Here is a 12,793-nt window from a genome sequence, read left to right as displayed (position 1 = left end):
TGTCACAAAACCCCAAGAAAAATACAAAACAAGAATTATAAAAGAAATGCACACTGAGTCAAAGTCTAAAAAACCAGCAATCCACATACCACCAAGAATACTCAGCACCTTTTGTCTCCAGAGCCTGAAGGACAGAAGATCGAAAAATCCAGAAGCGAGTAATCCAAGAAAAAAAGAAGTGGGGGGGAAAAGCATTGCTGTCAGGTTGTAGGCGAGTGTGATCAGGTGGAAAGGGGAGTCATTCTTTGACTTTTAGGACAGTAAGAGAAAAAAGAATCGAAGAACAAAAGCAAAAACCTTTTGAAAGATAAAGACAAAAAGCAGGTGTTCCAGGCTGTCTTCTGCATGTCTGCCACTGTTCTCCAGACCATCTTGACTTTGGTCCAGAACAAGAACAGCTAAGGAAGAAAAAAAATGATTTTTTTTTTCTCCAGTTGGACAAAAAAAAAAAGGAAAAAGAAGAAGAAAAAAAAAAAAAAAAGGAAAAAAAGGAAAAAGGAAGAAGAAGAAAAGGAAAAAAAGAGGGACAGATGGTACGCTGTGACTGGTCTGTGGTCTAAAGACCTGGATATGCTTTCTTTGAAGCATATCACAACTTAAAGAATCATTTTCATAAAGAAAGAAATGAACAAAACAAAGAGAAAAAGAAAAAAGAAAAGAAAAATTCACAAGATGAGAGTCACCAATCATAACCAAACAGTACAAAGGAAAAATATAACATTGATGGACATTATTGTAATGATTTTGAAAACAGGACAAATATGAGAGTGATGAAAGGACAGAAAGAATGAGTAAGATCATTCTGTGAACGTTAGTTCAGCACTCTTACCTCTTATTGGTGTACCACCTGGGTGGATAATATGAATGCAAATAAGATTAGAAAGAAGAAGCATTAGTACGAGAAGAAGGAGGCTAGGGCTGGGGAGAAGAATTAAATTAGATTTACAGAATTAAATAAGGTCTTAAAAGAAACTTGAATTACTATACTGGTAAAACAGGAATATATTAGATAGTATTATTAGATCATAAAAGCAAGTTGCATTATACCACAGAGGGCAAAGACCACAATAGGCAGCATTGCCTTTCTCAGAGAAGGAACTGAGTTCTTAGGTCTGGGGTCATATAGGGTTAGAATTATATCTTATATGCCTCATAGTCTTAAAAAAAAGAACTAAACAATATTTTTAAAGACATAGTTGAGGAAAATACTGGCTAATCTATTTAAGTATATATATAGATATGCATATATATATACTGTTATAGGAAATACTAAAGAAAACTAGAAACAAACACTGTTCATTGGATATATCTTATGCTACTTACTATGCTACATTTGTGTGATATAACTTGTGTTCTATTTTATTTCTACACAGTGTTCTTACGATAACAGTTCCGTGGATGTGTGTGTGTGTGCGCCACTAAGGAAATCTGGTGCCTACACTGACAGTTAGTAAAATGCATGCCATGCATTTTATTAATAATAATAATAATAATCTGAATATGGAAATTAGTGGGGGTGAAGTGCGCTTCAGAACTAAGCACTTACCAATAGATTCTGGAGATTTAAATACGGAGAGAAGAAAGACAGCATAAAAATATTATTATACTCCTTATAATTTGGTACAAATTTTTCAGAGTTAAAGCTTTATATACTAAATCATCTATGTTACATGTGAATAATTAATTCTTTATTTACAATAACAGAATGCTAATCTACACAATTCTGCTGACAACAAGCAAAAGAGGCAGTTAACAAGACGCTTTAACATCACAGGACAGGTCAAAAGCTGAGAATTCTGGGAAGACAGGCAGTTAAACAACTTAGAATTCTGTATCAATATTACTACCAATGCCAAAGTAAACAGCTTACTAGTACACATCCCTGTGAAATTACCTAGGGACAGGCTCTAAAACTTAACAAATTTAGAATTATCTCTATTTTTAATCTAAAGAGAGCAAAGGAATAAACTTGGGATGGGGATGGAAGAGGGAGAAAGGGCAACAGGTAGCAAGGAGGAGAGAGGGGGGAGAGGGAGAGGGATGGGGAGGGGGAGGGAGAGGGAGGGAGGGGAGGAGGGGGGAGAGAGAGAGAAAGAGAGAGAGAGAGAGAGGCAAAAGCTGGAGTCTACACCAAAAGCAGACTTCTGTAGATCCAGTCACTGGAGGGTTCAAAAATCTTTGATGTGGACGCACACTACTGTGGCTAATGTGTAGAAAATACTCATAATAATATTATAATAATATTAATAAAAATCCCCTCCTTTCATTGGTACTTTGTAAAGGACTTTATAAAAAAATACATCTGGTTACTCATGAGATAACACTTCTGTGTTTTATGTATTAGTGAAAAGAAAGTAGATGTGCCCAAACTTACTAAACTTTGGTAGTTTGATGAGTTCAAATGCAGAAAAGAGAGAGAAAACACACTTTAATAAAACTGAATCATTTTAGCATTTAATATGAACATTTTTGGTTTTTAATGGATATAACCATTGGAACTCCTTGCAAGTTCTGAATGAAGTCCAATGTTGAAATAAATTTGTTTCAAAAGAAAACAGAGAAATAAGAAAGAAAGAGGAGAAAATGGATCCATCAAATACTGCGGAAGAGCAGTAAATTAAAAAATTATCAAAAATGCAGTCACAGCACTGAGCAATGTGGATTAAACAGAAGCTGCAAAACAGAGAGGAGAAGAAAGACAGACTCTGAAACGGGCTATGACATAACAAACAGGGACAACACATTAAATAACAGAGAAAGAGAAGAGGGAGAAAAATCAATACCTAAAAATTAAAAATAAATAAAATAAAAATAAAGATAAAGAGAGAGAAAACTAAAAAGAAAAATTAAAATTCTCTAGGCGCTTGTGGAAACAGTAACAAGACCCTACCTGATCGTAACTGCTTAATACGGCCATTGTTGTTGCTTGTGTCGACAGGTAAGAAATCTTTGAACCAAGTGATTTCTGGATCCGGATTCCCACTGGCTGCACAAAGCATGGTGGCAGTGCGTGTACGCTCAACCACCTTCAACTGTGGGCCCATGTCAATGGTAGGGAAGCCCCTGGGAATTTGATCCTCTGCAAGACAAAAGGTGATACAAACATGTTATCGAGTCAGACACCCAAGATTCAAGAGATATTGAGCATTAACCTCTCCCATTAACCTATTATTTGTTGAGAAGCTAACACAAACTAGGTAGCATTGCACTGTGACATTAAGGAACATTGTTCCTGGCCATAACAGTGAACAGTCTAAGAGGCCAACAGCCTAACAAAGAGCTCAGACATGTGTGATAAAAAACCATGACCAAGGAATGGATCAAGTTCTCTGGGAGCACAGAAGGAGAAGTCACTCTACAGTATGTGTCTGCTGAGGTCAGTGAGCACCAAGAGGAAACTGTGAAATGAGCCTTTAGGAACAAGTTGAGTTGGCCAGAAAGAAAGGAACGTCAGAAGGACAGGCACTGAGAAGAAAACTTTTCCTTGAGGGAAAACCATTGATCCAAAAGAGCTAGCTTTACAAGGACATGGGGAACAAGCAGGTTAGCTGGACCAAGCTATCTGTATTCGAATCTGTTATGTTTTTCTTTTAACTTTTAGGTAAAACTCTGTATATTTTTTCACCCAAGCACAGGTTCAACCTGAATGAATTCCTTTGTAGAGTTTCAATTAGTCAGAAAAGTACCTGAAAGTCTCCCTTACAAAAGAAGAAAAGAACAAAAGCAACACAGGCGCATACATACATTCCTTAAGGTAAGAGAATACTTTCTTCCATTCCAAAGGCCTACACCATTTTCAGTCATTAAAAAGTTGAAACTTCTAAATTTTGAATCTTCAACTCATCCAAAGTTCATTTCTCCCTATCCCACATCAAAATTGCCCCAGATCTTAGGTCTTGAGAAATTAAAGTCCTCTTAAGTCCGTCAAGCATGATTATGTTGATACCCTGCATGGCCAGCTCTTCCAGTTAGCATTAGAAAGGTATATTATTCTATTCAAGCATTGAAGGAATTTTAGTTATATGGGTGAGAATTATCTAAATTAGAACTTGGGTGTTTGTTTGAAGACTATTATGAAGCATTTTGATGTCCAGTTGGGCCTGGCGTTAATGTAATCAACATTCCCTCATGACCTCTGATGAATTGTCATCAGCCACCAATTCCAAAATGACTCTAAAGCAGAACCAGTGAGCAAAACAGAAACCATCAGGTGTGGTACCTAGCTTCTACTTGGATGTCTCCCACAATTTCTGGTATGATCCTCTGAGTCTTGCTAAAGATGCACAATTTCAAGGGAAAATGTTACATTTTGATGACTCCACTGCATTGCTGATCAAATCTATGTGTTCCCCACTCTCTCTATACTTACAGGGTAAACTCAAATCTCCTAAATCTGGCTAGTGAAGTCTTTTAAAATCAGGACCCATTTTTCTCAGCCTCTCATGGATGACCTCCCTCATAGCAAACATTTCTTCTGCCCACAATGAAATTCTCACCATTCCCCAGACAAATCATATCCAATGAGTACACTGTCCGTGTCTCTAGAAAGCCACACAACCAAAATCACCTTCTTAATAAAGCTTTTCAAAACTCTCTCCAACAGACTTAATCTTTTCCTCCTCATATCAACTGCAGTAGTAAGTACCTAAATCCACTGTCTTGCATTTTTTAATTCTCATCAGTTTATCCTTCTGTAATACAAATTTCTCCATGCCTCACTTGCATCCAAATCCCCTGCCATCAAGTTAGTCTGGGTTGACAGATTTTGAGAGAACCCCAGTGATTTCTAAGCCTAAATATGAATATATCACAGTGATTAAAAAGTTTCCTACTATACATAGTAGAAAACTACTTATGGTAGAGAGTTCATCAGAGGAATAGTTCAGAACTAGAGAGAGAGATTTGGAATGTGAATAGTAAAAGAATGTCAAAATACTACCAAAGATTAAAGCTCCCAAGAAAGAGAAGATATCCTGAACATTAAATCCAGGTTTCTATAAGAGAAAATCAAGGCGCTAATAGGGAAAAGTAGACTCTGGTTCTCCCAAGGGAGATTTATGAAAAGTCCAGAAGAAGTTGTTGAAGCAGTTGGGTTTGACACATAGATTCACCAGAGGATATTTTCCTGTCCCACCAGCTAATTACGGCCAGAGACTAAAAAAAATAGTTAACTTCGATGAGCTACATTTTACTTAAGTTGAAAGATGTGGCTCTTTTGAGGAAGCAGTAGTAATACTTCCCATTTATTTGAATGCTTATACGCTGGCAGCCAAGCCTAGGTCTACAGTGGACAAGTGTCAGAAACAGTGGTTAAGAATGGAATTTCAAGATGATTTTTCAAGGCTCCAAGGGAAGGTTAAAAATTACAAGTCAGATAAAGAGCATTTTGCAAATTAGGCTATGCTAATTTTAATACTCTATTCCACTTGAATTTCATCAGACTTTTTTTTTTAATGGCTTTAAAGCTTTAGTCAATGTGTTTACATCTAAAGCTTAGTTTTAATGTTATTTGGGAAAATAAAAAAATCAAGCAAAAAGCTCAATAGCCATTGTACCACACACATTATATTATTAAACATCTCGGGCCTCCCTGGTGGCACAGTGGTTGAGAGTCCGCCTGCCGATGCAGGGGACACGGGTTCGTGCCCCGGTCCGGGAAGATCCCACATGCCGCGGAGCGGCTGGGCCCGTGAGCCATGGCCGCTGAGCCTGCGCGTCCGGAGCCTGTGCTCCGCAACGGGAGAGGCCACAACAGTGAGAGGCCCGCGTACCGCAAAAAAAAAAAAAAAAAAAAAAAAAAAAATCTCTCTCACCAGCTATTGACCCGGAATGCTTCAAAGGATAGAAATAATTTATCTCAAGTGCCCCAAAATCAACTGCACTGCCTTAGACACCTAGAAATGAGTTTCTAAAAAAGCTCTTATATTTTGTTGTTGTTAATTTCCATATTGAAAGCAATTAACTTCAGTTAATAAAAAAATCACCTTGGGATTCCTGAGCTGTTTCTGTCTTTCCCAGGACATTGAGGCACTCCTGTGGCATCTAACTACTAGTTACATCCACATGCATGAACACTGCTCTACTAGTCATTACTTTTCTTCTACAAGTTCATCTCTCTGAAGAACCACGCCAATATTCTATACCTATCAGTGGCAAATGTCAAAGACTTAAGACTGATGAGCCACTTATTAAAGGCTCTTACCAGAGAAATTTAGAATAACCATTTATAAGAAATGAAGACCTCACCTTGGGGAGAGCTGACAAAATTGACTTGTGCCCTATGGAAAGCATTCTAATACATTTGCATGACCTTTCTTTTCCTTCTTAGCTCATAAAGAACACTCCAGAGCCCCATTTACATACACACAAGTGTACAACAAAGATAATCTTTCTTGCATACTAATCAGACAAAGGATGTAAAGAGAGCTCCTTTCTTATTTTTAATAAGGGTAATTAAATTCTATCCATCCCCCACCTTTGCACAGAAACTCTTTTAATGCACTTTCTTCATTAAATTTTCATGAGAAACATCACAATGTAACAGATTCAAATAGCCAGTGCTGTTACACATTGACAGCTGTGGTTTGTTTCCAATTTGACTGTCAGGTATTTGGCAATAAAACTCAGTATTCAACATAAAATGAACTGTAGAAATAATGAAATTTCTAATTGGTATGCTTATCTCAGTGGGCGTAGTTTAGAAGACGTTAACTGCTTTTTTTTTCACCTCTACATTTATTGGTGATTTATATAAAACTGTCTTGGCCATTTGATAACATCAATTTTGACAGCTCATCAAATGTATAGTACCAGGAACTTGAGAAAAAAAAAAATCAATACCCTTTATATGTTAACCACACAAACTTTTACAGGAAAATACAGAAGCAAAAATTAAAAAATTGTCTTAATGTTAGTAGCTTTAAAGTTTTACACAAGTGAAAAGAAAAGCATTTTGTCCTATTCATTAATGTGTTCATTAAGCTTTAAAATGCCTTATTACTGTTCCATATTAATATTCAATCATGCAGGATTAGCTACTAATTCATCAACAATTTAAATCAGACTTGACCTTCACAAAGCCATTTGGTCCGTCATTTTGAGAGGCCATTAAAGGGCAGATTACTACATACTTGTGCGTAGTGAATCGTAGAAGTCATACATATTTTGTTTGGAATGGCAGCTATAATAGACCTGGAAATATAGCACATTCTTTGAACCTGTTTGGGGTCTTAATAAAACATGCTGATATGATACTTTCAGTTCCATTAAGGAAAGAGAAAAATGAACCTCAGCATTTTTCAGAGTCAACTTCCCATTGCTGTAAAACTTTTGTTAATAACCTCTAACCTCTCCAGGACTTAAAGGAATATATAGGGAAAACAGCCTGACTTTGTTTTGTAGGGAGTTATGCTTTAGATATCTATGAATGATAAAGTAATAGCTTTTGCATAATTTGCTCAAACTACTTTCATTGTTCAACCATAAACAATTTTAGTGATGCTTTACTTTTGGTCCAATTCCACAAAACTCAACCTCTCTTATTTGATAGCAAACACAAAACTAAATTGCCTACTAAGTCCACAGCCTCCTTCCAAGGCGGCCCTAAGCAGTTTCTCTTGCCTAATCTTGCTAGGATTCAGTGAGTTCAATCAGACAGGTGCTTTGACTCTGGTCCCAAAAGATTTAAAGAAGTTTTCAATAAAGGACCACTTGTCATGATGCCACATTTCCAATTTTTCAGATTTATAGAAAATATGTTTATGAAGAAAAATCATGCCAATTATATCAACAGTATGCTCTTCCAAAAGAATTATTAGAAGATGTGAATCTGGAGAAAGAGATAAGCTTTAAAAAAATTTTTTTTTCCTTGGAGAACTCATCCCTCTGAACCACCTTCCTGAGGACCAAACAGTTCATAGTGGCTCCACTTTAAAAGCTTTCAAAGATCACAGCGGGCAGGGCTATATGTTACTTCCTTTTTAACCATTACCGTATTCAATAAACACTTGCAATTAGACATATTTAGGAAATTTGAGCAACCATTTCTGCATTTATTCATGTGACATCTCTGAATTCCTACTGGGCTTATTTAATGGCATCTTTTTAAACTTAATTTAATTTAATTCTATTCTATTCTATCCTATCCTATTCATATTTTTGGCTGTATTGCATGGCCTGTGGGATCTTACTTCCCTGACCAGGGATCGAACCTGTGCCCCCTGCAGTGGAAGTGCGGATTCCCAACCACAGGACCACCAGGGAAGTGAAGTCCTAACGGCACCTTTTTAAACAGTTAATCATTCTTTAATTGTCCTGTGGCTATAGATTGGGTCTCCCCAATTTAAATATAAGTCTAAGAGGCAAAACTATCTTTTACAGTGTCTTAAGTAGTATTAAACTTATAAATTCACAAAAATACTTGTTAATGATGGCTTTCTTCATTTTTATAGTCATAGGTTTTATTTAATTAGCAAACGACTTTCATCATTTGAGATGTGCAATTTATGCTTGGCTCTTTCTTTAATTTAGTGCAGTTGCTACACTAGAAACACACAACTCAGTTCCTGCTTTCTTGATTTTACAGGAAGCCTTCCCTCATATACTGGTTGTAAGTTCCTACAAGTCAAAATGGCAACCACATAACAAAACCTTAAGTGTGAACACAATGAAACTTAAAAGAACACAATGGAATATGCACCTCTACTCTGCTATCCTATCTTTAGAATAATGGGATTGTTGATGTTCAAACTAATGATAACATCCAAGTGAATCACTCAGTTGCATGTTGAGGCAGACATTCTGGGTCTTCTTTCACTGCCAGGAGCAAAAATTTCTCAGTGGCTGCGTATCTTGAAGCTTTAGGCATTCATGATGTAATCTTACAGAAGCATAACTAACATTTTTTTTTCATTTTGAAGGATGAAAGAATTGCATAAGGGAAGTTTTTCTTAACATAAGTCAAATATTAGATGGATAGTATGAAGAATATTTTCTTAAATAAAGTACTATACCCTTTAAATATGTTGAAAGGCATGCTTACCTGTTAGAGATACAGTACTACCTAAGACAGTAAAAATCCTCTTGAAAAATGTAAATATATTGGTCTTAAGATGGTCAATAAGAAAGTGTCTTCATATTTATGAAACTTGCATTACAATAAAAGAAAAAGACCTTTTAAACTACTAGTTTAAAAAAATCTACTGGGGGACTTCCTGGTGGCAAAGTGGTTAAGAATCCGCCTGCCAAAGCAGGGAACACGGGTTGGATCCTCGGTCAGGGAGGATCCCACATGCCGCAGAGCAACTAAGGCCGTGCGCCACAAGTACTGAGCCTGCACTCTAGAGCCCGCAAGCCACAACTACTGAAGCCCACGTGCCCTAGAGCCCGTGCACAGCAATGAAGAGTAGCCCTGCTCTCCACAACTAGAGAAAGCCCACGTGCAGCAACAAAGACCCAACGCAGCCAAAAATTAAAAAAAAAAAAAAAAAAAAAAAAAAAAAGGGCTTCCCTGGTGGCGCAGTGGTTGAGAGTCCGCCTGCCGATGCAGGGGACACGGGTTCATGCCCCGGTCTGGGAAGATCCCACATGCCGCGGAGCGGTTGGGCCCGTGAGCCATGGCCGTTGAGCCTGGCGTCCGGAGCCTGTGCTCCGCAACGGGAGAGGCCACAACAGTGAGAGGCCCACGTACAGCAAAAAAAAAAAAAAAAAAAAAAAAAAAAAAAAAAAAAAAAAAAAAAAATCTGGACAGGGTGAGATGGGGGGGCAGGGGCAGGAGGGAGGTCCAAGAGGGAGGGGGATATGGGTATACATGTGGCTGATTTGCTTTGCTGTACAACAGAAGCTAACACGACATTGTAAAGCAATTATACTCCAAAAAAAAAAAAAAAAAATCTACTGGACTGTCAATAGATCATCACTCATTCTACACATATTTACTGAAAGCCTTCTTTGTGCCAAGACTGGGCCAGGCCCTGGGTACGAAGTCATCTAGAGAATCTCTATATTGCTGTGATTTAATTATATCTGTAGGATAATTAGATTCTTTGGGAGTAAAAATAGTACCCAGCTCATAGACGGAGAATTGAATGGGATAATGCATTAAATGTGCCTGGTGCTGCCTGGCACTAGTGCCTGGCATCTAGTAAAATATTAGCATATATGTACTTACTCTATCCCAAGCTCCCACAAAAGATTTAAATAGAACAGAAGCAAGTGACTCTAAGGCTTGAGCTGCAGCAATAAACTGTAAATGGGAAAAATATTCTATAGGAATCATAAAGAAACAGGGATTATATAGAAATGCAAGTGAATTTAGAGGGTAGTATATGTGCCAAGTAACCTCTTAAAAGCTAGTAAAAGCCCTCATTTCTCACTCTGAACAAGATTTTAGGCTTTTTGATTAATCAACAACACAAACAGCATAAATAAAACAAATCATATTGTCATCCGATTTGTTCCCCAAAACAAAAAATAACACTAAATATTTGGGACAACAAAGCTTTGTTGTGAATGACTGAATACACTGAAACCATTTGAGGCTTATTAGGGTCGCCTGAGGTAGGCAAGAGTGGTATAATAATTACCATTTTCTGTAGACATAAAACAAAGACTCAGCAAAATTGTTACTTGGTCTCAGTCATACATAGAGCAGAAAATTCTTTTAAATCTTTTAACTCTAGATTTGGTGTATTTTTACTTCAACATGTTTCCTCTATGCCAACTGCTGTTCTTTGAATAAATATTCCTCATGAACAGTGATAGAACTCTTAATCAGAGTCAACTCATAATGGAAGACACAACAAAAATAATTCTAAATACTTGGACATCTTTTATTTTTTAAGCAGAAAGGACTAAAGTTTCATGGGATGTAATAATAATTTTAAAACACTTTTACATAACAAAACGATTCATCGTTTAATATGTATCAATTGACTTCTCACTTTTTCGCACAGGTTCCAGGTAGGACAGAATTCTGCCATGTATGTTAGCCAATAAAATGTGGATGAGAAATGGAATTATGAAAAGGATGATAAATGTCAAATAATTTCCTTAAGGAGATCAATTTCAGCCTGTGCCTATGTCTTTAACCCTGCTGTAATTTCTAATTCATTATCTAGGAAGGGCTGTAAGTGGCAGGACTTCTGCTTTGAGCAGATACCCAAAGACAGTACACAGACCAGAGAAGTAGACAGAAGTAGATTCAGCATATCAACCCTATAACCTGACACCGCACAGGGGTCTCCTCTGTAATATGGGACCAATAATGACTACCCCAAATGGCTTTGTCTGGGAAAGGAGACAGATCCGTGTCTCAGAGGCTGGAAGGCTGAGGGGTTAGTAGTTGGAGTATTTGCTACTTTGTTGAACAGCAAATGAGTTTTCAAGTCATTATCTTTCAGAATAAACCACGCTATCAGGCTACAAACAAGAACCATTTCTTTCCAGAATACAATCCCTGAAGAGGGGAAAAAAACATTTATTATTCTTTTCTTAAAGAACACAGTGTAAATAAAGCTTTTATTTTCACCATTCCAGATGGTAGCAGGGTATAATTTGTACTGTTTTGACATCATGACCGTATTATTCAAAATCAATCTTCCTGCAGGTGAACTGAATAAAGGGCTGAAAACAGAAAAGTAAAAGGGAAAGAAAGAAAAGTTAAATCAACATTTTCTAGCAAAGTTAGGTTCCTGGGCCATTATCAGAATGATATGCATATGAATGAAACTGAAAATATATATATATATAAGGTGTTTTCTAATTATAAGTCAGAGGCTACTCTAAGTCAGAAAGAAAATATCAAAAGCAGGAGGAAACTGCCAGTTGATAAATGATATTCCAAATGAAATAATAAATATAAGGTCTGGTCCCCCAAAATAATTATGAACAAGATACGAAGAATTTTTAGTCCAAGATCCTCTTTGCAATTTATTATGTACAGATGGGTATGCTTGTCTTAATATGGCCATAAATCAATCAGAGAAGCTTTTATTTCAGACTGGATTAAGGTATCTCTTAAGGGCAGTTACTGGGTATAAGGGTCTCCGAAGATTTCTCATAAAATTATGCCATACAAGAAGAGGAAATTAGACATTGATAAGCTGATAGGAGTCTCACTAGCAGCTACTAAATATTCAGCATACTAACCAGCAACCCACAGAGTATTCCAGAGCAAAAGCTCCATTTTCTGAAATAGTCTTCACATATGGAGGAGGTTGTAAGTCATTCTTGGCACAGAGTAAAGCAAATTTATTTAGAAGCAATGTATGCAATTATCCTATAAATCGCAAAGTAATGTCTACTGTCTGTGTAGCAGAATACAAACTCATTGAGATTAGATTATCATTTGTATGAATGAGGTAGCTGCAATTTCACATGGCATTATGTTAACCCCCATTGTTGTTAGTGTTTGGCCTTAGCAAATGATCATACTCTTTGTGATCTAAAATTCATTGAGGGGTGGAGGAGGGGATGAGGTCTATTAATACTTGGATATCTAAGTAAATATTTAGAAATCAGGGTTAAGCATTTATCCTTGGGAATAAATAACTCACTAAAAATCCAATAACATCCATTTTCACAAAGCTCACTGCTTTCTATTAATTTATTTTTACTAACAAGCTGGTGTCATGATACTTATCCCATACATTGTCCAAATTTTCCCTATTTTGTATATTAACCACTTTACATAAATTAATATTTAAATCATATCATGAAGTTTTTTAAGAAAAAAAAAGGAAAAATGCATAATAGAGCTAAGGGTCAAGAATTTAATTCCCGTTCTTCTTTGTTT

General features: G+C 36.7%; 1 protein-coding gene across 10 annotated transcripts in view; it reads right to left on the bottom strand.

The window, feature by feature from the left end:
* PTPRD (protein tyrosine phosphatase receptor type D) overlaps nt 1–12,793 on the bottom strand; it is a gene marked incomplete at both ends in the record, with an annotated part of 413,617 nt that overhangs the window by 190,999 nt on the left and 209,825 nt on the right. For 7 of the 10 annotated variants that reach the window (XM_079706279.1, XM_079706285.1, XM_079706278.1 and 4 more), the window contains 2 exons: nt 830–847; nt 2,891–3,079. In XM_079706279.1, the coding sequence (XP_079562405.1) occupies nt 830–847; nt 2,891–3,079 (207 nt within the window). The remainder of the gene's footprint in view (nt 1–829; nt 848–2,890; nt 3,080–12,793) is intronic. The other 3 variants (XM_079706286.1, XM_079706284.1, XM_079706287.1) reach the window with 1 other exon arrangement.

The sequence above is a fragment of the Hyperoodon ampullatus genome (assembly GCF_949752795.1).
Source record: "Hyperoodon ampullatus genome assembly, chromosome: 6".
NCBI lineage: Eukaryota > Metazoa > Chordata > Mammalia > Artiodactyla > Ziphiidae > Hyperoodon > Hyperoodon ampullatus.
This window is presented reverse-complemented; position numbering and strand designations above follow the sequence as displayed.